The following is a 22518-nucleotide window of genomic DNA, read 5'->3' as shown; positions in this document are numbered from 1 at the left end:
GCACATCTACCAATGTGATATATGCCATCATGTGCCAGCAATGCCCCTCTGCCATGTACATTGGCCAAACCGGACAGTCCCTACACAAAAGAATAAATGGACACAAATCTGACATCAGGAATCATAACATTCAAAAACCAGTGGGAGAACACTTCAACCCCTCTAACCACTCAGTGACAGACTTGAAGGTTGCAATTTTGCAACAAAAAAATTTCAAAAACAGACTCCAAAGAGAGACTGCTGAACTTGAATTAATATGCAAATTCCGACGGCCTTGTCTCCATTGATTTATTTCCTGCCACTGCCTCGCCAAGAGTAATCGTCTTCTTCGTTCATATGGCTTGGGTAGATAGCAATAGCTACAAATTTATATCTAGATTTGATAGCCCGCACATTGCCACAGCAGTGAACTGGTGAATGTCCTCAGGCTCCTGGCAAAAGAACAAAGAGGACAGTCAGATATGATGTGCCTGGTTTGTGTCTGGTGACCACAGTCGCATACAGGTGTTTGCCTCATTTTCCATTTAAAGAGGGTTTGTCCACATCTCCCATGAGATGTCCTGATGTGATTCGATCTGCACCAGCCTGTCCGATATAAATCAAAACCCGATGATTCCTCGGCAGGGTCAATGACGAGTTGTTTGTTTTGAGCAGCTGTGGCTCTCCATTGAGTGTCAGCGTTGAAGTTGACTGTAAGGGTCTTGATGCGGTTCCATAGAGGGTTGGGTGCAATCCCATCATGCAATGGGAGCCTCATGTTTGCATTTGCGTGTTTGAGAAAGCAAGATGTCTGGGAAGCTCTTCTAATCTATGGAGGATGGATGTGCAATAGGGCTGGGAGCCAGGCAACCGAAGTCAATTTGAGCATCCCTGGCACTATGCACATGGTGTTACTGAATTGAGTATCAAGGAGTTTAGTGTGACTGCTGTGAGACCACACTGGCACATAGTATTCAGCTGCAGAATATACCAAGGCAATTGTTGCAGTTCATAAGGTCCTTGGACTGGAGCCCCATGATGTTCCAGGCATTTACTGATAAGCATGACATGAGATCTGACCTTATCGTGGGTGTTCTCAATGTGTTGTTGAAAGGTCAAACTCCAGTCCAGTGTAACGCCAAGATACTTCAGGTTAGCCTCCTGGCTGATGCTCTCACCGCTGAACTGCACATCGGGTTTGGTATTAGTTATTTTATTGTTGAGATGGAAAGTGGTTACCATGGTTTTTTTGGGGTTAGGCCTAAGTTTCCAGCATTGGAAATAATCAGTCATTATGCTAAGATCTCGGATTAGGGTGCAGCTGCTGGTATGGAGGCTTGTATGCTGAACAGTTAGGGCATGTCTCTGCATACATGAATTTCCTCAACTCCATTGCTGGCATATCCACAGTGTATAGATTAAAAAGTATCAGGGCCAGGATGATGCCCGAGTTAAGAGTTCTTGGTCTACTGATCTGGCCATTACAGTGTACCTTAAAGCGGTGGTCCCCGGTCATCGCTGCCAAGAGACAGATCATTCGCTGGCAGTGAATGACGCGGGAGATCTTGAGAAGGAGGCCCTGTCTCCAGACAGTGTCGTATGCCGAGGACAAATTGTTAGGAGTATTAGTGCCAATGTAGGATCTAGGCCTGTAAGTTTTGCCTGAGAGAGTATTTTGAGTTCTGCTTGCCTGTTTGGTTTTGGATATATATACATTTTTACTAATACGTGTGAACAAAGGGATTTTACTAAAACCAAAGAGATACTGTAAATGTTGCTTTTGCCTAAACCAGATGGGTTTGTTAGTATAATGGAAATAGATAAGAGCAGTTAAAGTGTTACTGGGCATGCTGGGAATGTAATATATGAGCGCACACTTGAAGACTGCCTCAAGTCCTTATCTCAAGGCAAGGTCAAGCAACCAGTTGGGAGGGGCAAAGGGGGTTTTTTGGGGGGGGAAGTAAAACACTAAAAGACCAGAGAAATGCTTGCCCCTGACTGAAGTACAACCTTACTCCTTACCCCTCCCATGGGGTACAAAAGGGGTGGGAAGGAAGACCCTAGCTGGATGACCCCCAAAACGGAATATGACAGTAAATTGTAAGAGGTGGGACTGTGGGCATGCATTTCAGGTATAATTATGCCTGCTGAGGAGGGGGAAGGGGGAACACTGGGAAACAGGGTTCTGCGGTGTCGAGTTATGGTATACATATGCCTGCTGGAAATTAACCCCAATAAACTTTACATTACTTGCACTTCGGACTTCTGGTCTGCGTTCCGTCTGCGCGACAAGAACCAGGGGAGAGGATGAAGGGAAAACCCTCTAACACAGATCAACAAGGGTGATGCCTGTTGGAGGATAATTGAGCGATGTTGGTTATGCAGGAAGTGACTCAAAATGGTTCTTGTTGTGGCCAGTGGAATACCTGTGCTGTTACAGGTCACAAAACACAGGCCAGGGCTGTGATCCATTGTATGCCTCACAGACCGAAAAGATCTGGATTGCTTCGGACCATAGAGCAGGTGGAGGTCTTCGAGGGAGACCTATTCTGTGATCTGTTCCCCTGTTGTGTCATTTGAGCAGTATCCCCAGTCTTCATGATGGCTGTTAAAGTTGTCTATGTAGATGGCTGGATGAGGAAGGGAAGTGTAGTGGTCCATCACTCTCAAGTGGGGATGGAGGCCACTCCACCTTGCTGTATTAGGCAATAATCCTCAGGCTCGGGCCTTGCCGCTGTGGCCAAGCCGTACGCAGTCTGTTGTTCTGCAGCGACCTAGCAGAGGTGAACCAGCAGGAACAGTCTGGTGCTCTCACTCCTTCAGGCGGGATGAAGCAGTGAGCAGTATTTAGCCCGCAGCCTCTTGACTGGGACGGAAAGCTATTACGAGTTCAGGCTCTGGCCCTTTGGGACGGGGCAGAGCAGGGAGCAGGCTTTAGTCTCAGCTGTAGGCTAAGGCAACCAGCAAACACACAGTCTAGGTTCTGGCAGGGGTGAGCGCCCTAACAGTCTAGGGGCTCAGGGAGGGGTGAGCACCAACACAGTCTAGCATCCTAGCTTGGCAGACAGTAGACTTACACAGGCTTCCTGCCAATGTTCTCTCTAATTTTTTCCATATATGTGCGGAATGAATTTTGTTATGTGCACCATATCGAGGTAACGTGCGGCTGTGTGCCACCAATAGAAACAAAAAACCTAGATATAATATATATTTTTTAAAAGTTACCATTGGGATAATTACTCCAGCCAGGACAGGTTAGGCATTTTAGAACTCACTATTCAAAGAATTAAATTTAAGCGTAAGAGGGAAATAAAAATTATGAAATGCATAGCCCAGTCAAAAAACTAAAATAACACACTTTGAAAGAATAAGATTACAGGGGATATATGTGAATTGCAGGAAGTATCAAGAAGTAACAACAACCAACAATAATACAAGTATGTGTTGGGAGGCGAGTGTGAAAGACAGTGTGTGTGTTTGTGAGACTGAGACACACAGTGTGTGTGTGTGTGTGTGTGTGTGTGTGTGTGTGTGTGTGTGTGTGTGTGTGTGTGTGAGAGAGAGAGAGAGAGAGAGAGAGAGAGAGAGAGTGACACCGTGTGTGTGTGAGGGAGAGACACACACGCTGCCCCTTTAAGTAGATCTGCATTCATCAGTCTGAGGCCTGAGACACAGCAGCAGCCCTCAGCAAACTCTGTCCCATGTCCCACTCCTGAGCCCTGTCGTGTTCCCCGCCCCGCTCTGCAGAGATGGGGTACATGGGTCGGGGGAGGGGGACTGCCTGACATCAGCATCTCCCCTCCCCCCGACTCTGCACAGGAAGCAGGAGGCTCCCAGGAGCTGCTGGCTACCGGCTCCAAGGCAGAGGGCAGGAGCAGCGCGGCAGTGGGGGGAGGGGCACCTAAAGTGCGCAGCACTTGATAGACTGCTGGGTGTCCGCGCAGCTGCTGTGTGACCAGGGCCAGGGGTCGGCACCCAGGGTCGGCACTTGGGGTCCATGCTCACTGCTGCACAGCAGGGGTTAGGAGTAAGTGTCCTGGGCCAGCACCCGCCGAAGCCTGCTGCTGCGCAACTGGGACTGGAGCTCGGCATCCAGGGCCAGCATCTGCCAGAGCCTGGGGTGGTGTCTGCTGCTGCATGCCCAGAGCTGGGCATCTGCACCGGGGCTGGCGCCTGGGGCTGGGGATCGGTGCCTCTGGCCAGCACCCACCAGAACCCAGGGTCCACATCCAGGAGCAGTGCCCAGCGTCAGCAGCCAGAGCTGGGGGTTGGAGCGCATGGCCAGGGGTTGGCTGCCGCCGGGGTTTGGGGCTGCACTTGGGGTCCCTTGTAATGAGCATACACGTGTTAGTGTACCTAGAACCATTGAGCCAGGGCACTAGGACTGTGCTTCGTTGACAATAAACCCGGCCAAGTGCCTTTGCTACTGAACCGAGTCTGTGGTCTTCTTGGGCAGTTCGACTGGAGTCTGCTGTACTGGCTACCAGGCCAGAGCCGGTGCAGCACACAGAGAGAACACACACACAGCCAACAACTGACACCAGCTCCTACCCATACCTTCCATAGTGGGAGAAGGACTTAGCTACCGTTCTCCTACCTGTATCTTTAACTACAGGGCTGCAACAAGATTTTTTCCTTTAAATCTGACAGGCTTTGTGCATGGTATTTCCATGGAGCAACCCAACAGCATGCCCTAAAACTCTGCAACCTACCATGGACAAGGGTTGGAGGCTCAGACAGACACTTTTTCCATCACACAGCAAGTAACAGTAAAAAGCTGGTGTGCTCTAAACATCCCCCCAGTCTGCAGGACATGCTGCAATGTGCAAGTTATCTGATTGTTCTGTTCCTCTTTGCTATGCTACATTAACACACCCTTCGGCAAGTAAGGTGAAGCACATGAAGACCAACCAAAGCCCCCTTTACCTCTGAAGGCTGGTTCTGTAGCGGGCCTCTCTATTGCCAATGTTGCGAACCAGCAGAGTTTTCTGAGTGCTGTACTTGACGGGGCAGGTGGAGAAGTTCAGCTGGTCAGGGAAGTCCAGTATTGCCCGAGCCCCTATAGCTCGGATAGGCACAATAAACTTTTCTCTTTCCGTGATGCAGGTTACCTGGTGGATGTAATCCTACAGGGAAATAACACACACATCAGTCTGGTAAACTCAGGCATCATTCCCACAAGAGAGCGAGCAACAGAAGGAATCCAACTGGCTTCATGGACAACAGAATCCACAGTTACAAGAAGGGAACATTAAGGCATTTCGGGTGCCGTGGCCTTCACTCTTTGTATCATGGTTTAACAATTTTTCTACAGTGTATTCTTCCGAAACTGGAGACAAGAATTGCTCCCAGTATTTCAGGTGTTAGCAAAATAGCACTATTCCCTACTACTATGATTTATTATCAATCGCCTTTATAGAGACACGTTCAAAAATGGTACCAATTTTTCTGCAATGGTAACGTAGTGAAAGTACATATATTGAAAACAAGCAACTGCAAGCATGTTCTTCACCTAATCCTAATTGCCTTTTTGATACAGTTAATTTGGTGAGACAAGTTAATTTCACTCCCATCCTTCTCCTTGACAAAAAACCCCTAACCATCCAATCCCTTTTTTTCCCCATCCCCTGCCTCAGCTGGGATCTCGCACTCAGATTCCCCCAAACTGGACATGATAACTCTTGTTCTTCCCAACATCCTGTGTTTCTTTAACCTTCCCCAGCTCCATCGGGGCCCTCCCTTCCTTTGCTAACAGTTCCACTGTAGGGTATCTTTCATCAGAGCTGGCAGTCTGTGCCGAGACTGAGTGGCTGCTGTAACCTCATGTGTTTTGGGGCTTCCCTAGGTCAGAGGCTCTCCCAGGATACACTGTGTATCTGAGATCCTAGACCTGACGGATGGGTCTTGTGATGGGGCATGCATACCCTGCACTGGAGCAGGAAGGATTCACCCCACACTACGGGTGGCGGAAGTCCTGTGCTGGGCATGCTCCAACTGCTGCCTCAGTATAAAAGGGAGCAGCCCAGCTCATTCTGGGCTCCAGCTGAAGAGCTGCCACAGCCCTTGCCTGCAAGAGCCAGAGACCCGGAGAGCCCGATTGGAGGCCTGGAGCCCAAGGAGCCCCGGAAGACCATCCACGCTGAGGAGCTCTGGAACTACGATAGGAAGAGACCCAGGGAGGGTGAGCAAGTGGTATCTCCCAGCCGAATGAGGTCAGCGTGTTTTGGTGGGATTCCCCGCTGACCCAGTGATGGACCACACCATCACTGTTAGGGCCCCCCCTACCCAGGCCGTCACCCCCCTGCGGGTGGCCCCACCTTTCCCCACCATATTGACTCTGCCCTGTGTCCTAGGGCCACCATATTGACTCTAGCCATTAGGCTGTGCTACCCTGTGTCCAAAGGCCACCCTATTGACTCTGGCCATTAGGCCGCACTGCCCTGTGTCCAAGGTCTGCCATATTCACTCTGGCCAGTAGGCCATGCTGCCCTGTGTCTGAGAGCCACCATATTGACTCTCGCCATTAGGTTGTAACCCCGTGGTCTCCCCAAGGGCAGGGAGAGTAACTGCGGTTATATCACCGCCCTGCCCTGCCCCAAAGCGGGGTTGCGTGTGCATACACCGCGACAGGTCTGCTGAGACTCAGACATCCAGAGATGCCAGCAACGTTAAGGTTCCTTGTTGAGGGTTTGAGACTCAGAAGATAATTGGATTTTGAGGAGAAACTGATAATGGCTGAAAGTCCAGGTTAGCGTTGGGGAGATCAGGTGATTGTCTTTGAAGGAAAGAAGGAGAAGGGAAATTGGAATACTAAAGAGCGGCAGTGCTAAGGAAGGTTATCGGTTTGTTAGAGGGAAAGAGTTCAGGTTTCATCTGAGTCCCATTTTCTCTAACCCATGCTCCCATCTACAATCACACCATTATGGAAGCCTCTGATTAACAGTTTAAAAACAAAATGGTCTGACATTATGCATTTAAAATGTTGACATTCCATTATGTAATATAATATGACAGAATGTTCTAATGGCTTTCAATTCCAGTGGTATGACTTATTTGTCAGTTTGCAAATGAGTCAAACATTCCAAACAATACACTTTATTTCTCTGCACCCAAACATTCAGGAAGACTCAACGGCTAAGCAATTGTGATAAAAATATCTGATACTCCTATTTCGATACACTGTGAAAGGGAATAATTCCAGGCACTGGATTATAGGGCTCACAAGTGAGACCTCAGAGTTTGCTAGAAATTACCAGAGCCTGTTCTGTTCATTACAGCAGCTGAATAGCAAAACCTGCATACAGAAGTAGTTGTGCTGAGATGTTAAGCCCAGTTACCAGGGTATCGCAAGGGCATGTGCCTGACGCAGTGGGTATTCACCCACGAGAGCTTATGCTGCAATACATCTGTTAGTCTATAAGGTGCCACAGGACTCTTTGTCACTTTTTAAGGGTATCCCAGTCATTCCAATTGGGTTGGATCAGGTCTTTAGCAAGGTTGGCAGCTCTCACTTTCTTTGTATACACAGATGCATGTTCCTGATAATGTAGCCATGTGTATATTTTATCATCCTGTAAAGATCAGCCAGTCTCCAATGAAACACCAAACAAGGTGAGCACAATAATTCTGGTGTTGAGTTGGGGGGACGGGGACGATTTGAGGTTTTATTAGTTCAAAAGTGGGATGAATTGGACAAGCCAATGAAGAGAACAGTGAGAGCCAACCCTGCTGCGAATCAGAGATGCTCAGTCTTCTCCCAGATTGCTCTGCCAACACATGCCAATCACAGCACACCGAACTGTGGGACTCTGAGGCCTTGGCTTTTTCAGAACAGAGCTGGACAATCCGGCCCAACTGAATGGTGGTTTTGGAGACCTGGATAAACACAGCTGGGACCAGACTCAAACCAGCAAAATCATTCTACTATAAACCAAACAGATTTTAGCTTAGCCTCCAGAGGTAAAGACTTTGTGTACTGAGGTAAAATCTTGGTCCAACTAAAACCAATGGCACAACTGGCAACTGGCCCTACCTCCCAACCATCTTCTGTTCTTAACCTGAAGAGGTCTGTGATATGAGGAATGAAAACCAACGTTGCTCTAAGAAACAATAGTCTAAATTGATAGACAAGCCTGCATCTTATTAATAATTCCGCCATTACCTAGCATTTCTATAGCACTTTTCATCAGGACATCTCAAAGGACTTTAAAAAGGAGATCAGTATCATTATACTAACTTTACAGCTGGGGAAACTAAGGAACAGAGAAGGGAAGTGACTTGTCCAAGCTTACTCAGCAGGCCAATGGCAGAGCTAAGACAAGAACCCACATCTCAAATTGAGGTTAGTGCAGTGCTTTATCCACTAGGCCACACTACCTACTCATTTACCATCGTGGTGCTCTTTCATGGGTACTTAGAACTATCAGTGAAAACGGTCTCCTTGCTACTACTTCTGTTAAACAAATAAACGGCCCCAGGGTTTTAACTTAGACACATTTCTAATGCAGCAACAATCCTTCCTAACACTATATTACCCAGTACATGGAATTTACTACTTGTTATCACCTGAATGACACATTTCTTCTTAACCGTGCTGTTTTTTCCAGGTCCTGTCTAGTGTAAGATAAACCCAGCCACACAGACACATGAACAGGTTTAGAAATATTTTATTACCAGAGCTGCAGCAGCTAATAGTTTGTGCAATTTCATGGCTCTCAAGCCACACGGACTGCCAGCCCAGATGGGATTCTCAGGTTACAACAAAAGACACTGTTACATTCAGCATCAGAAAATTGTTTTTTAAAAACAAATTTCAAATATTCAAGCTGCAAATTTCAGGGGGATTTACTCTCTCCAGACATGGAAAGATAAACCAACATTACACTAGCTGTGATGCTGTTCTGCACATTCACCTGCACCAAACCGGAATAGTTTGGCACTTAATCTGCAGTCTAACCTTCTAATAAAAAGAAATGCGAAGGGTAGCCAGTGTGAATTCACTGCACCTGTTAGCTGGGTACTTGGCATTCCTGACTATTTACATCCTCAGGAAGCTGTATTAGCAAATGACAGAAAAATGTACATCGTATTATCATTTTGGCCATGCTGATATAACCAGGGCGTTGTAAACCCAACTGGAAGGTGAATGCCTTAGTAAGCTTAGGAGTGTTGCAAATTACATATCTGGTCTCTCTCCCTCCATGTGTAAGGTGGGCAGAGGAGGATGCAGAGAGTTCAGATCAACAGGAGGATAAAGAAAAAAAATATTCCTATAGTTCAGGGCATTTGAGAGGAAAGGGGCACTAAGAAAAAATCATTGTCAAAGTCAGTGCAGGATAAAGGACTGAATAAATGAACCAAAATAATAAAAGGCCAAATTCTGCTTGCCCCGCTCAAGTGTGTGAACCCACTGAAGCCAATGGAGGTCATCATGGTTCAGATTCCGCCACCTTTATTCCAGTGGGTAGTATTGGGACTATTGACACTGACCTAAATGGGACCCTTTGCAAAGTAAAAGACTGTTCAATGTAAATAAGGGTATCAGAAGCAAGCCTCATGTGATTGAGGTGAGCAGGATCTGGCCTCATAAAAATGAGGTTAAGGTTGTTCTTGTTGAGGAGCTAGGCAGTGTTTTGGTTTTGAAGGTCAAGCCTAGGAATGGGCATTGGATTGGAAACGATACCAGTCTCACTTAGGTAACTCCATTGACTTCTATGGACTTGTCTACATGGGGAAAAAGCCTGGAGCAGCTAGCATGCATTAGCTACTACAGTAGACGCTCAGAGATATGGACACCTCGGGAATGGAGGTTGTCCATAACTCTGAAATGGTCCGTAACCAGTGGTGAGCTGGAGCCGGTTCGCACCGGTTTGCGCGAACCGGTTGTTAAATTTAGAAGCCGGTTTAGAACTGGTTGTTAAAAGGGTGGGCAATTGGGAGAGGGAGGTTTTTTTTCCTGTCGTAACACTGGCCCGTGGGCCACATCCAGCCCGCGGGACCATCTTGTCCGGCCCGCTTGAGCTCCTGGCTGGGGAGGCTCCCACGGCCCCTCCCCCGCCTTCCCACCTCTCGCAGAGCCTCAGTGTACCGTGCCGCCGGCGCCAGCACTCTGGACCACTCCTGGGCAGCTCTGCAGCTCCTGCTGCTTTGAGTGGCATGGTAAGGGGGCCGGGCCAGGGCTGAGAGGAGGGGTTGTATAAGGGGCAGGGAGCGATTGGAGGGGGCAGAGGCTCTGGGGAGGTGGTCAGGGACTGGGGAACAGGGGGGATTGGGTAGGCGTGGGAGTCCCGGGGGTCTGTCAGGGTGGTGGTGGATGGGGTCGGGGCAGTCAAGGGACAGAGAGCGGGGCAAGTTGGGTAGGGGGTGAGGTCCTGGGGGGCAGTTGGGGTGGGGGGTCTCAGGAGGGGGTGGTCAGGGGACAAGGAGCAGGGGGGGTTGATGGGTTGCGGGTTCTGAGGGGGGAAGTCGGGGGCAGGACGTGGGTGGGGGTCGGAGTGGGGGGGACAGTCTGTTTTGGGAGGCACAGCTTTCCCTACCCGGCCCCCAATACAATTTTGCAACCCCGATGTGCAGAGCCGGCTTTAGGAAGTGCGGGGCCCGATTCAAACAATTTCGACGGGGCCCCGGCAGGGATGGCTAAAAAAAAACATGTAAAAAAACATGTGGGGCTTGTACGCACCGGGCGGCGCTCCGAGTCTTCGGCGGCACTTCGGCAGCGGGTCCTTCACTCACTCTGGGTCTTTGGCGGCACTGAAGGACCCGCCGCCGAAGTGCTACCGAAGACCCGGTAGGGAACCGGTTGTTAAGATTTTGGCAGCTCATCACTGTCCGTAACTCTGAACAAGATGATACAGACTTCAGCCCCAGGGGAGTTGGGGCTGTAGCCATTGTGGGGGGCACCAGGATTCCCAGCTGGGGGGCTTTGGGCTTCTCCGCCTTGGGAGCACAAGGGCTCAAGGCTTTAGACCTGGGAGAAGTGATGGGGCTTGGGGCATCAGCCCTGCAGTTCCATTCCCAGCTTCAGCCTCGCGGGGGGGAGCACTGGGGCTCGGGGATTCAGCCCCACAGGGGGGTGCCGGGGCTTCAGCCCCATGGCGCCGTTCCTTTCTTAAGCCCCACGGGAGTGCCAGGGATCGGGGCTTCAGCCCCGTGGCTCCGCTCTTGGTTTCAGCCCGGGGGGAGTTGTGTGCCAGGGCTCGGGGCTTTAGTTACGGGGGCAGCGCCTGGGCTGAAACCAGTGCTCCCTGTGACGGGTTGGACCCCCCTTCTGTGTGCCACCTGATGTACTGAGCCTCCCGTGCTCAATCAGCCTGGGTTCCCTCTCCCTGCTTTGCTGGATTAGGCGCTCTGGCCTCTTGCAGCACACACACACCCCGCTGCAGGCACAGATTTAAGTCAGCTCTGTGTGAGAGGCTCCCCCAGCACTCACGTGCACACCCCTTTTTGGGAGATAAACCCAAAATAATACGGTCTTGCACAGTATAGAAAAGTCTGCACAGTGCAAGCTCATAAAAATCTGCCCTCTTCCTCAATGTGAAGAGAGATGTGCACACTTCTTGCCTCCCAGTTATAAATTGTACAAACTGGGTTATATTATAAACAAGAAATCAGTTTATTAACTACAAAAAGTGAATTTTAAGTGAATATAAGACAGAACAGAACAAAGCAGATTACTGAGCAAATAAAACGAAGTACGCAATCCAAACCAGACAGTCCCTACGCAAAAGAATAAATGGACACAAATCAGACAACAAGAACTACAACATTCAAAAACCAGTTCAATCTCCCTGGACACTCAATAACAGACTTAAAAGTGGTAATTCTTCAACAAAAAAACTTCAGAAACAGACTTCAATGAGAAACTGCAGAACTGGAATTAATTTGCAAACTGGACACCATCAAATTAGGCCTGAATAAAGACTGGGAATGGATGGGTCACTACAAAAACTAATTCCCCCCTACTATTACTCACACCTTCTTGTCAACTGTTTGAAATGGGCCACCCTGATTACATTGGCCTCATTACCACTACAAAACTGATTTTTCCTCCCTTGGTATTCTATTGTTGAGAATAGCCCACTTCCACCTTAATTGCATTGGCTCGTTAGAACTGACCCCCCACTTGGTAAGGCAACTCCCATCTTTTCATGTACTGTGTATTTATACCTGCCTACTGTATTTTCCACTCAATGCATCTGATGAAGTGGGTTTTAGCCCACAAAAGCTTATGCCCAAATAAATTTGTTAGCCTCTAAGGTGCCACAAGTACTCCTCGTTGTTTTTGAGGTTACACAATATAATTTCTTACCCTAAATGTTATTTTAGGCAGGTTGCAAAGTTTCTGTGGTTGAGAGTTCCAGTTATATTTCTTTTCAGACTGGACTCCTGTCTCAGTCCGGACAGCCCCCTGCCTTCCCTTTAGGTGGCTTGGGCAGATCAGCCATGGAGAGGAGGAATCCTGTTTGCCTTCCTCCCACCCTTAAATAAGATTTACATAAGGTGGGAATCATTTGTTTCCCAAACTTGACTACCCTTCCCTTTCAGTGGAAAGTTACAAGAAGTCCCAGAAAAACAACAAGGAGTCTGGTGGCACCTTCAGACTCCTTGTTGTTTTTGTAAATACAGACTAACACGGCTACTCCCTGATATAAGAAGTCCCAGGTAATGTTTAGTATCAGGTGATAAGACCACCTGACCTGGTAGTGTCACAGTTACGTCTATGGACGCCTTCCAGGAGGGAGAGAGATTAGTATCTTCATGGTCTTGTTGTTCCTTCCTGATGGCCCATCAAATCTGATGGCCTGTCCTCTGATGGGTGTCTTCCCAATACACACCCAGTTGTAATTGTTACATAGTCCATATTCCTAACTTTAGATACAGAAATGATACATGCATACAAATTGGATAATCACATTCAGTAAATCATAACTTTTCTAATGATACCTTACAAGACCCATCTTGCATGAAATATATCTCAGCTATGTCATATCCATATTATAAGCATATTTCCATTAAAAATATGGAGTGCAACGTCACACTCCCCTCATAGCTAAAGCCCCAAGCCCCGGCACCCCCTGAGGGTCTGAAGCTGGGAACGGAGCCGCAGGACCTGGGGAAGGAGAGGAATGGGTGGGAAGGCATAGTGGAGATCTGAGGTCCAGGGGAGGAGAAGGGCATTACCCTATGAGCCTGGGGCCAGAGCTCCCCAGAGCAGAAGAGGGGAAAGCTTGTGGTTCTCCGATGTTGTGAAGAGGTCCCAGCAGGGTGTGCCCCGCCGATGAAAGATGGACCGGAGAGTGGGGTCCTGGAGTTCCCACTCGTGGTGGGCGTGGAAGGACTGGCTGATCCTGTCTGTCAATAAGTTGCTGGTGCTCAGGAGGTGCACAGCATGAAGGGTGACTCTGTGCCGGAGGCACCAATTCCAAAGAAGGATGACCTCCGCACAGAGGGAAGGAGACCTGACTCCGCCCTGTTTATTGTTATATACAACCACCATCATGTTGTCAGACAGCAGTTGAATATGGCGGAAACAGAAGGGCAGGAAGGCCTGACAGATCAGGCAGACCGTCCATAGTTCCAGAACGTTGATGTGCATTTGCACGACCCTTTGCTGACCAAAGTCCTTGGGCCCGGTGGCTGTCGAGGTGGGCGCCCCAGCCCATGAGTGAGGCATCTGTGGTGAAAGTGGTGTTGAGCATGGGGGACATGAACGTAATGCCTGCTAGAACCACAGATGGGTTGCACCACCAGGGGCGGGAAGCCAAAGCAGTGGGAGGGATGACAACCGGGTGGTTCAGGGGGTCCGACTGTGGGTCGTAGACATAAGGGAGCCAGAGCTGAAAACAACACATATGGAGACAGGCAGATGGCATGACCACAGTACAGGCCACCATATGGCTCATAAAGGAGAGGCACTGATGGATGGCAATGGAGCATCACGACAAGAGCACGAAGCAGTCTGTGAAAAGAAAGGCTGTGACAGAGTCCAGGTGTGCCCCTATGAAGGTGAGGATGTGGGTAGGGGCAAGGATCGACTTTTCCTCATTGATGCAGATCCCCAAGCTGCCGAGGAGGGCTCTGAGGGTCCAGACAGTAGCAAGGAGAAGGGGGAAAGATGGTGCCACATGGAGCCAGTTGTCCAGGTAGAGGAAGAGGGAATGACAGAGGTGGCACATATAGGCCGCCACGACCGTGAAGACCTTAGGGAAGATGCGGGGGGCAGTTGCAGTTCCAAAGGGGAGAACGGGGAATTGGTAATGGGAACTCCCCACCTGGAAGGGAAGGAATTTGCGATGAGCAGGGTGGATGTCTATGCGGAAGTATGCATCTTTCATATTGAGAGCCGCAAACCAAGCTCCACAGAGGAGGGAAGGGATAATCAGGGGGAGGGTGACCATTCTGAAGCAAAACTTGCGAATAAACTTGTTCACGGAGCAGAGATCCAGAATGGGACAAAGACCACACCCTGTTTTTGGGACGAGGAAATAGGGGGAATAAAAACCACAGCCATGGTAGTGCTATGGCACGGATTCTATGATGCCCTTTTGGAGCAGAACCACGGGTCAACAGAGGGACTGTATGTCGGTGGATAGGACAGGTGCAGAGAGTCTGGGCTGTAGGACAAGGCAGGAGAGAAAGCTGTGTCCAGGTCGGAGGCCACTCAGATTCAGAAGAAGGGCCCCTCCCTTGCTGGACCATCGGTGCAAGCTGAGGTCCAAGAGGGTGGTCAACAAGTAGAAGGATGGAGCATGAGGGGCTCGTCCACTGGAGAGTGTAGTCTTGGAACAGGCAGAGGTCCAGAGTGCGGGGGAGAGCCAGCAAAAGGCAGCACGAGCTCAGCCAATGGCGTCAGGGGTGCTAATTGCCCCGGAATGCGCGGGACTGGGTGTGACTGGCTGGAAGGTGCTGGCAGTATTGATGGTGCCAAGGGCAAAGGAGGAGGCCCAGGTGCTGGAGCAGAAGATGGGGCCAGTGGTGTACAACGGTATTTGGAGTGGTGCTCCGTACAAGCCTTCTTAGGAGCAGGAGCATCCACAGTTGCGCACAACTTCTCACCCGACCTAACACAGCTTGGGGAGGTAATGCTGCATTTAGAGACGGTCCTCGTTGGGGAGCTGCCCTTATGCCCGTGCTTTTTGTGCATGAAGTGGGGCTTCGATGGGTGTGGCAGTGCTGCCAGTGCCACACGGGAGGGGCCCAGTGAAGTGCTCACCTCTGTGACAGGTGCTGTTCCAGTGGGTCGGTCGGAGCTGGATCTGGCTGCACATGTGGGCGCATCACCTCCTTCATTAGACATTTGCGAAGGCAAAGTTCACGAGCTGCTCAAGTCTGGGATGGAAACAAGCGGCAGATGGAGCAGCAAGAGAAAACGTGGGCTTCACCAAGAGAGTAAAGGCAACGAGTGTGCTCGTCGCTCACTGAAAAGGAGTGAGGGCACAAGACACAGTTCTTGTAGCTGGCAGAGTCCTGGGTCGGGGAGAAAAAAACCCTGAAGGGGAGAAACCCAAGGAAAACAAACTAACTACTAAAAAGTAACAGACAACTATCTCACTAGAAACAATATACAGCAAAAACGAAGAGCAGTTCTCTTAGCGAGCTAAGAGCTGTGAGGAACAGGGGTTCTGACTCTGGCCAGGCAGCAGTAAGAGGGAAGTGGAGCGGCATCAACCCGCACAGCCTCTTAAAACCTTGGACATGTCACATGGTGGATGCACAACACACGTGCAGGTCAACAGACACTACTATGAACAGTTCCAGCTCCGGCGCATGGCACGCATGAGCACCTGCGTTTGGAATCCACATAGGGACCGTGACTCGAAGAACTATTGTTTCAGGATCTCTGCAATTTGAGGCTCCATTTCTGTACCAGTTTGATGATTTGCATGTTTTCATTTCATAATGTCATGTCCAATCACTACCCAATGGGCCAGGTGGCTCTCATCTGTCAGTTTAACTATATGATTGAGAACAAATACTGCATGTTCCTGATTATAGCTGCTGTGATAAATGGGGGGGGGGGGTAGCTCCCTTTTGTGGACACCCAGCCAGCCAGTTGGCTGTGGAATCCCTCTTGGTGGTTGTTCTCTACTTGCTTTACCTGTAAAGGGTTAACAAGCCCACAGGTAAAGGAAAGGAGTGGGCACCTGACTAAAAGAGCCAATGGGAAGGCTAGAACTTTTTAAAATTGGGAAAAAACTTCCCTTTGTCTGTGTGTTGTGGTCCTCTGGGAAAGAGGGGAATAGGGAGCAGTTATGCTGTAAGAAGCTGAAAGCCAGGTATGAAAAACCATCAGATCATACCTAGAGATTGCTTATCTGAAACCCCAGATATGTAAGTAAATTAGAGGATGTCTAGAAAGACGTGATTAGGTTTATTTCTGTTTATTTCTTATTGGCTTGCGGACTCCTCTGTGCTAACCCCAAATGCTTCTGTTTTGCCTGTAACCTTTAAGCTGGACCTCAAGAAGGTTATTCTTTATGTTTTGTTTTTGTAAGTGGGTTTTTTAAATCTAGCAAAAGCTGAAGTTCCAGATGTATTTTCTTTCTTTTTGTTTTTAATAAAATTTACCTTTTTTAAGAACAGGATTGGATTTTTGTGTCCTAAGAGGTTTGTGCATGTTGTTTAATTAGCTGGGGGCAACAGCTGATTTCCTTTGTTTTTCTTTCTCAACTCTTCCCCAGAGGGGGGTGAAAGGGCTTGAGGGTACCCCACAGGAAGGAGTTCCCAAGTGCGCCTTCCTGGTTTCAAAGGTGTTTTTTGCACTTGGATGGTGGCAGCATCTGTCCATCCAAGGTCAGAGAAGTTGTAACCTTGGGAGTTTAATACAAGCCTGGAGTGGCCAGTATTAATTTTTAAAATCTTTGCGGGCCCCCACCTTCTGCACTCGAAGCACCAGAGTGGGGAATCAGCCTTGACAGCTGCAAAGAACATCACCAGGTCCACTTCAATGTAATTAAAAGTCAGGCAAGAATGTAGAGGAGCACAGCTCCATGGAGGCAGGACTGTGGAGTACTGGAAAATAGTGCAGAGACTCTGGAGATCTCATAAATACCCCATGACAGTTCTGCTGTATGGGGGACATCCCCCTCCCATAAATGAACTAACTCTGCAATTAGGGACTATGTTTTCCTTGTCCTTGATAAGGCGATCATTTGGTCCCAACTCAATTTTACAGAAAGACATTCCTCGAAGTGAACCTAAGTGCTTCCTTCAGGAACCCTGCCCCTGAAGATATATTAGGAATGCCTTCAATATGCTAAAAAACATCTCTAACAGGCTGGACTGAATTTTAAAAGGAATTAATTCTGCTAATTCAGTAACTCTTTGTCCTGTCATAGTTCATATTGATCAACAAGCATTACTTCAGTCATCACTGGCGGCAGTAATGAATTTTGCAAACTCTCCCGTCTAAGCTGGTATTGCCTGAAAAATGTGGCATTGTTATGGTGCAAAGAGTAGGAGTGGACGATTGAATAAACTGTGCTGTGAAATGTTTTATATGCCTCTTGCTTTCCCTTTCATTTTCCTTTATCATAATCTATTAATAATCCTGAAGGACACACGTAAAACGTGAAGATTCCTGTCCGTTGTTTATTTGCCCATCAGCTCAGCAAAGGTTTCCAATTAGACAGATCCTGTCAGACAGAAATACAAGAGCACCCTGGAACACATTACAGAACGAGAACACCCACATTAAACAAACAGAGCCATAAAACACAACAGTGTAAATTAGAAGCAATTAGAGGAACGAATTGGAATTGTTGCCAAGTGGAAAGATTTGCATTTCATATTTATAAAGCAAATGCCAATAAACAAAGACACATATCAGCTATTTATTTATTTACTGACTGCCCAGTTGTGTGGCAGACCAGAGGGCTAAGAGATAATATGAAAATGCTCATTTTTCAGGAAGAAGCCGCATGGCACATGACATTCCAGCCACTGACAGAGCCCAAATTCCTTTTCTTTAGAACACACAGGCCCTGATCCTGCTCTGTGCTATACCTCTGTAAATCAGGAGTGACTCATCTGAAGTCAAAGTTAACCAGTGTATGTAAGATCAGACTCAGGCCAAGAGAATTACGGGTAACCAATAATAACAGGAAAGATCTCAAATAGAGAAAGGCTAGTGCTTTTTAAAGTACCACACTTAACCAAGAGTCACAGATGCATATGTCCAATTTATGGAAACTGAACTTTTATTAGCATAAAGTGGGATAATTCAGTGCTTGTCCCTGTAATCCCTCTTCAGGCATATCATATCATATATATGTGTGTGTGTGTGTGTGTGTGTGTGTGTGTGTGTGTGTGTGTGTGTGTGTGTGTGTGTGTGTGTGTGTGCTGAAACAAGTGATATGCCTGAAGAGGGATTACAGGGACAATCACTGAATATATACTGTGTGTGTATATATATATATATATATATACACACACACACACACAAACAAACAGGTACCTATGTTTTGTCCTAGTGGCATAATTTAATTTACTGGAGTATTTCAGCATCAAGAAGTTTCCCCTATTTAAAAAAGGGTTCTAGTGGCACGATCCTGCTCCCATAAGATCAACCATGGGAGCACAAGTGGGCCATACATTAGCACGTACAAAGTACAGAGCCTAAGGTGCGTGCATCAGTGTTACTTTGCAAGCACACAACTGCAAGCACAATGCATATGACTTTCAAAATAGCACTCCAAGGAACCATTTTTCATATTCGTAACATTAGGACCTGGTGAATCGGGCTGAACCATGTAGGGATTTAAAGTTCTGGGTTTGATTTATAAAGCCCTACATAACATGGGCCCTTTCTACTTGAGAGACCGCCTTGGGAGCCTAAGTCACTTCGGCACGCTTGAAAATTTCCCCCCATACCAACATAGTTTTATTGCAAACATTAATGACTTTCAATAACTTCTAAGTCCTGTCAGAGGAAAATTGATTATTTCACAGGCCCATGTTGCTGGGGAACAGGATACAGATCATGGGGATTTTCATTTATTACACCATTCCATTTCCAAACATTACAAAAAAGGAATACAATGAAACCAAAACCTACCAACAAACGCAAGAAAAGAGATCAACTGTGTCCAAAGAGAGGACCAAACTCCTCAGCTCTCTTAGTGCACCAACACTGGCTAGTACAAAGCTATTCCTAACCTTGCCATCTCAAGATAGGTTAAATGAAGGACCGCACTAGCACTAGGATGCTGTAAAAAATGTGCTCTGCATTTCTTTAAGAATCAACCTGCCAAGCATCTGACCCTTCCCAGCTGCGACATCTTCTTCTGCCCCAATAAGCCTCAAGATCACAGTAGCAAACGTTGGCATCACAGCACTCCCTATAGCACAGCAATGTTATTTGTACACTCTCAGCAAAGGAATGGTCTAGGAGCCTAGATACTATGGTGAGATGCCAGTAGGTAGACACAGATGCTGTTAGGTATCATTATGGTACAGGGCTAAAGGAGGCAGCCAAACCAATATTAAAAGACACTTCTTTACAGTTGGCACTATAACATCCTAGGATGCGAGAAACACTGGGTTTGGGACATGTGTATGAGAGAGATAACGTGACAGTGGGAGAATGTATATGCCCATTTATTTCTGCACAGAATCTTTCAGATAGGAAATACCATTAAGCCCTTTGCAGCACACTGAGCGCCTTCTTAATGAAGAAAATCTAGAGCTCAGTTTGTCTGTGTCAAGCCGGCTCTCTGCCAGACACGCAGCACTTCCTCTCCCTGATTGACAACTGGAATGTAAGCAGGCAAATGTCTGCAGGGGCAGCATAGCTGTAAGGCCTAAAAACAGAGTTTTTAAAAATCATCTCCTTTTCCCCAGGCCAAAATGCGGAGAGGGAGAGATGAAGAATAGGTTTCCCTAATCTATTGCATTCCTACAGGTATAACTGAACATCAGTGTATGTGTCTTCCCACTCATACATAGAGATCCCGTATGAAAAAGGAGAAATAAACAGCAGCAATGTAATCCCAACTGTGGCCTATCAAATACCAGAATTCCATGCTGTCCCTGGCCAGTTAGTCTAAACCAGTGGTTCTCAAACTGTGGCACATGGACTACAATCAAGACATACACAGGTTGGTTAAAAAAACACTCAGGCCTAAAGAATTATCGAACTTGAGGGTCTCCATTTTTCGGTGTCCAACCTGAGATACCTTAAAGTGGCCAGATTTTCAGAAAGTGCTGAGCATCCCTCCACTGGAAATCAGGCCTCTTTCCAGGGTCCCGTGTTGGGCCCCCAAAATCACTGATTGCTTTTGAAAGTTTAGGCGTTGGGATTTATAATTGGCTCAGTAAGTCAGAATATGTACAGTCATGCAGAAAGCCCTATGTTTGATTGTATGGTGCATAATCTATCAGCCCACAGGTGCTTAAGGGGTTCTCTGATAGGAGTTACAGTCCAGCGGTCTCAAACTTTTGTATTGGTGACCCCTTTCACGCAACAAGCCGCTGAATGTGACCCCCCTTAAATTAAAAACTTAACCAAATTTAAAATATTTAACACCATTATAAATGCTGGAGGCGAAGTGAGGTTGGGGTGAGGCTGACAGCTCACGACCCCCCACGTAATAACCTCGTGCCCCCTGAGGGGTCATGGCCCCCAGTTTGAGAACCCCTGAGTTGCACCTTAAATCCCTTAGGTGCTGAAGGATGAAAAGAGCCCTGAGAATAGGTTGGCAGATTACAGAACAACTGGCAAAAGGAATGTCCAGTCTGTTAAAGGATCCCTTCACCAAGGAGTAGTGGGTGCTCTACTGCTATCACAGTAGGCTGGGTCCAGAGTAACTCCACTGAAATCAGAAAGGTTACTCTGGATTGACACCTGTTTTACTGACCCAAATCTAGCCCCTTCTGTGCATATTCTATGTTTAAAAAGCACTGATCCCTTTAAGGGTGGCGATGGTACCTTGTTCTCCTCAGGAGTGAAGAGGATGCGGAAGGTAGACGCCATGCCCGGTGCTACTTTGTGACCCACATCATTGGGACTGATAACTCTGAAGTAAGGAGAACTCTCCAGGATGACTTTCACCAACCGGGGAATCTGTAGGAGACATGTAAAATATAAGATTCTGCAATTCGCATGGAAGGGCAAAGAGAAAGAAATCATCCTAGTCATCAAATGGGGATATTGATTCTTAGCCACCTTTGTAAAGCACTTTGTGATCTAAAGATGGAAAGTGCTCCCTAAAGGTTAAGTGCAATTAGTTTATTATAGGAGAAACGGAGAGACATTAAACTTTCTGATGTGTTGAGTTTGAGTTGGCAGTGGGCCATTTATTCTATTCAATGTTGGCTCTTGCACCGCGCTCATCACCATAGTACCTAAGCACCTTCCAGTACCTATTGAGCATCTGGGGATAGGTGTGCATGAGCCTGCCCACACCTAAAGGCCCCTCCCCCAACCTAAGGAGAGGCGCTACCAGACCTAGATCTCAAACAATTCCAGGGGACGGCAACAAATGATAAGATAGGGATGAGGGTCAAAAGCAGGGAGCCAGAGGGGGACACCTTCCAGTAGTGCATTAAGCAACATGATTAACATTGTCACATGTTGTTTGTTCTCTCATCCTCTCCCTGTGGGGGCGGGGCGGGAAGTGTGTGCAGTGGAGTCTTTAAATTTGGTAGGGTTTTTCTGTTCCAAAGAAAGTTGCCACATAGTCGACTGGGCAAGCAAAAGGAAGTAGACAATCAAGGACTTCTCAGCATACATATAAGTAACTGGAGCTGTGAGAACAAAGGAGTTCATCTAGGGATGAGGAGCAGAGGGAGAAGGAAGGGAGCAAGACAGCCTTGAGAAGGCACTGACTGACATCAGAAGAGATGGAAGAACCACCCAAGAGTTGACAAAGGAACAGCTGAAGAGAATGACAGGAGAAGAGTCACAAAAGCCCAAAGAGTGGGAAGCCAGAAGCAGAGAGTTGCTGACTGTCCAAAGAAAGATTGTGGTTTCCCCTTGGGCATGCCAAGAAGGTTAACGGCATTTTGGGCTGTATAAGTAGGGACATTGCCAGCAGATCGAGGGACGTGATCATTCCCCTCTATTCGTCATTGGTGCGGCCTCATCTGGAGTATTGCGTCCAGTTCTGGTCCCCCCACTATAGAAAGGATGTGGACAAATTGGAGAGAGTCTAGCGGAGGGCAACAAAAATGATTAGGGGGCTGGAGCACATGATTTATGAGGAGAGGCTGAGGGAACTGGGATTATTTACTCTGCAGAAGAGAAGAATGAGGGGGAATTTGATAGCTGCTTTCAACTACCTGAAAGGGGGTTCCAAAAAGGATGTATTTAGACTGTTCTCAGTGGTACCAGATGACAGAACAAGGAGTAACGATCTCAAGTTGCAGTGGGGGAGGTTTAGGATGGATATTAGGGAAAACTTTTTCACTAGGAAGTGGTGGAATCTCCTTCCTTAGAGGTTTTTATGGTCAGGCTTGACAAAGCCCTGGCTGGGATGATTTAGTTGGGGATTGGTCCTGCTTTGAGCAGGGGGTTGGACTAGATGACCTCCTAAGGTCCCT

At 47.7% G+C, this 22518-nt stretch overlaps 1 protein-coding gene across 1 annotated transcript in view; it reads right to left on the bottom strand.

Annotated features, from left to right (window-relative positions):
• Window positions 1-22518, bottom strand: part of HYDIN (HYDIN axonemal central pair apparatus protein) — a 446593-nt gene that overhangs the window by 331681 nt on the left and 92394 nt on the right. The window contains exons 5-6 of the mRNA XM_065567801.1: window positions 20906-21040; window positions 4906-5105 (exon numbers count right to left, since the gene is read on the bottom strand). Of these exons, the coding sequence (XP_065423873.1) occupies window positions 4906-5105; window positions 20906-21040 (335 nt within the window). The remainder of the gene's footprint in view (window positions 1-4905; window positions 5106-20905; window positions 21041-22518) is intronic.

Source organism: Chrysemys picta, chromosome 14, assembly GCF_011386835.1.
Source record: "Chrysemys picta bellii isolate R12L10 chromosome 14, ASM1138683v2, whole genome shotgun sequence".
Taxonomy (NCBI): domain Eukaryota; kingdom Metazoa; phylum Chordata; order Testudines; family Emydidae; genus Chrysemys; species Chrysemys picta.
The sequence above is the reverse complement of the archived record's forward strand: the minus strand, read 5'-3'. Positions and strand labels throughout refer to the sequence as shown.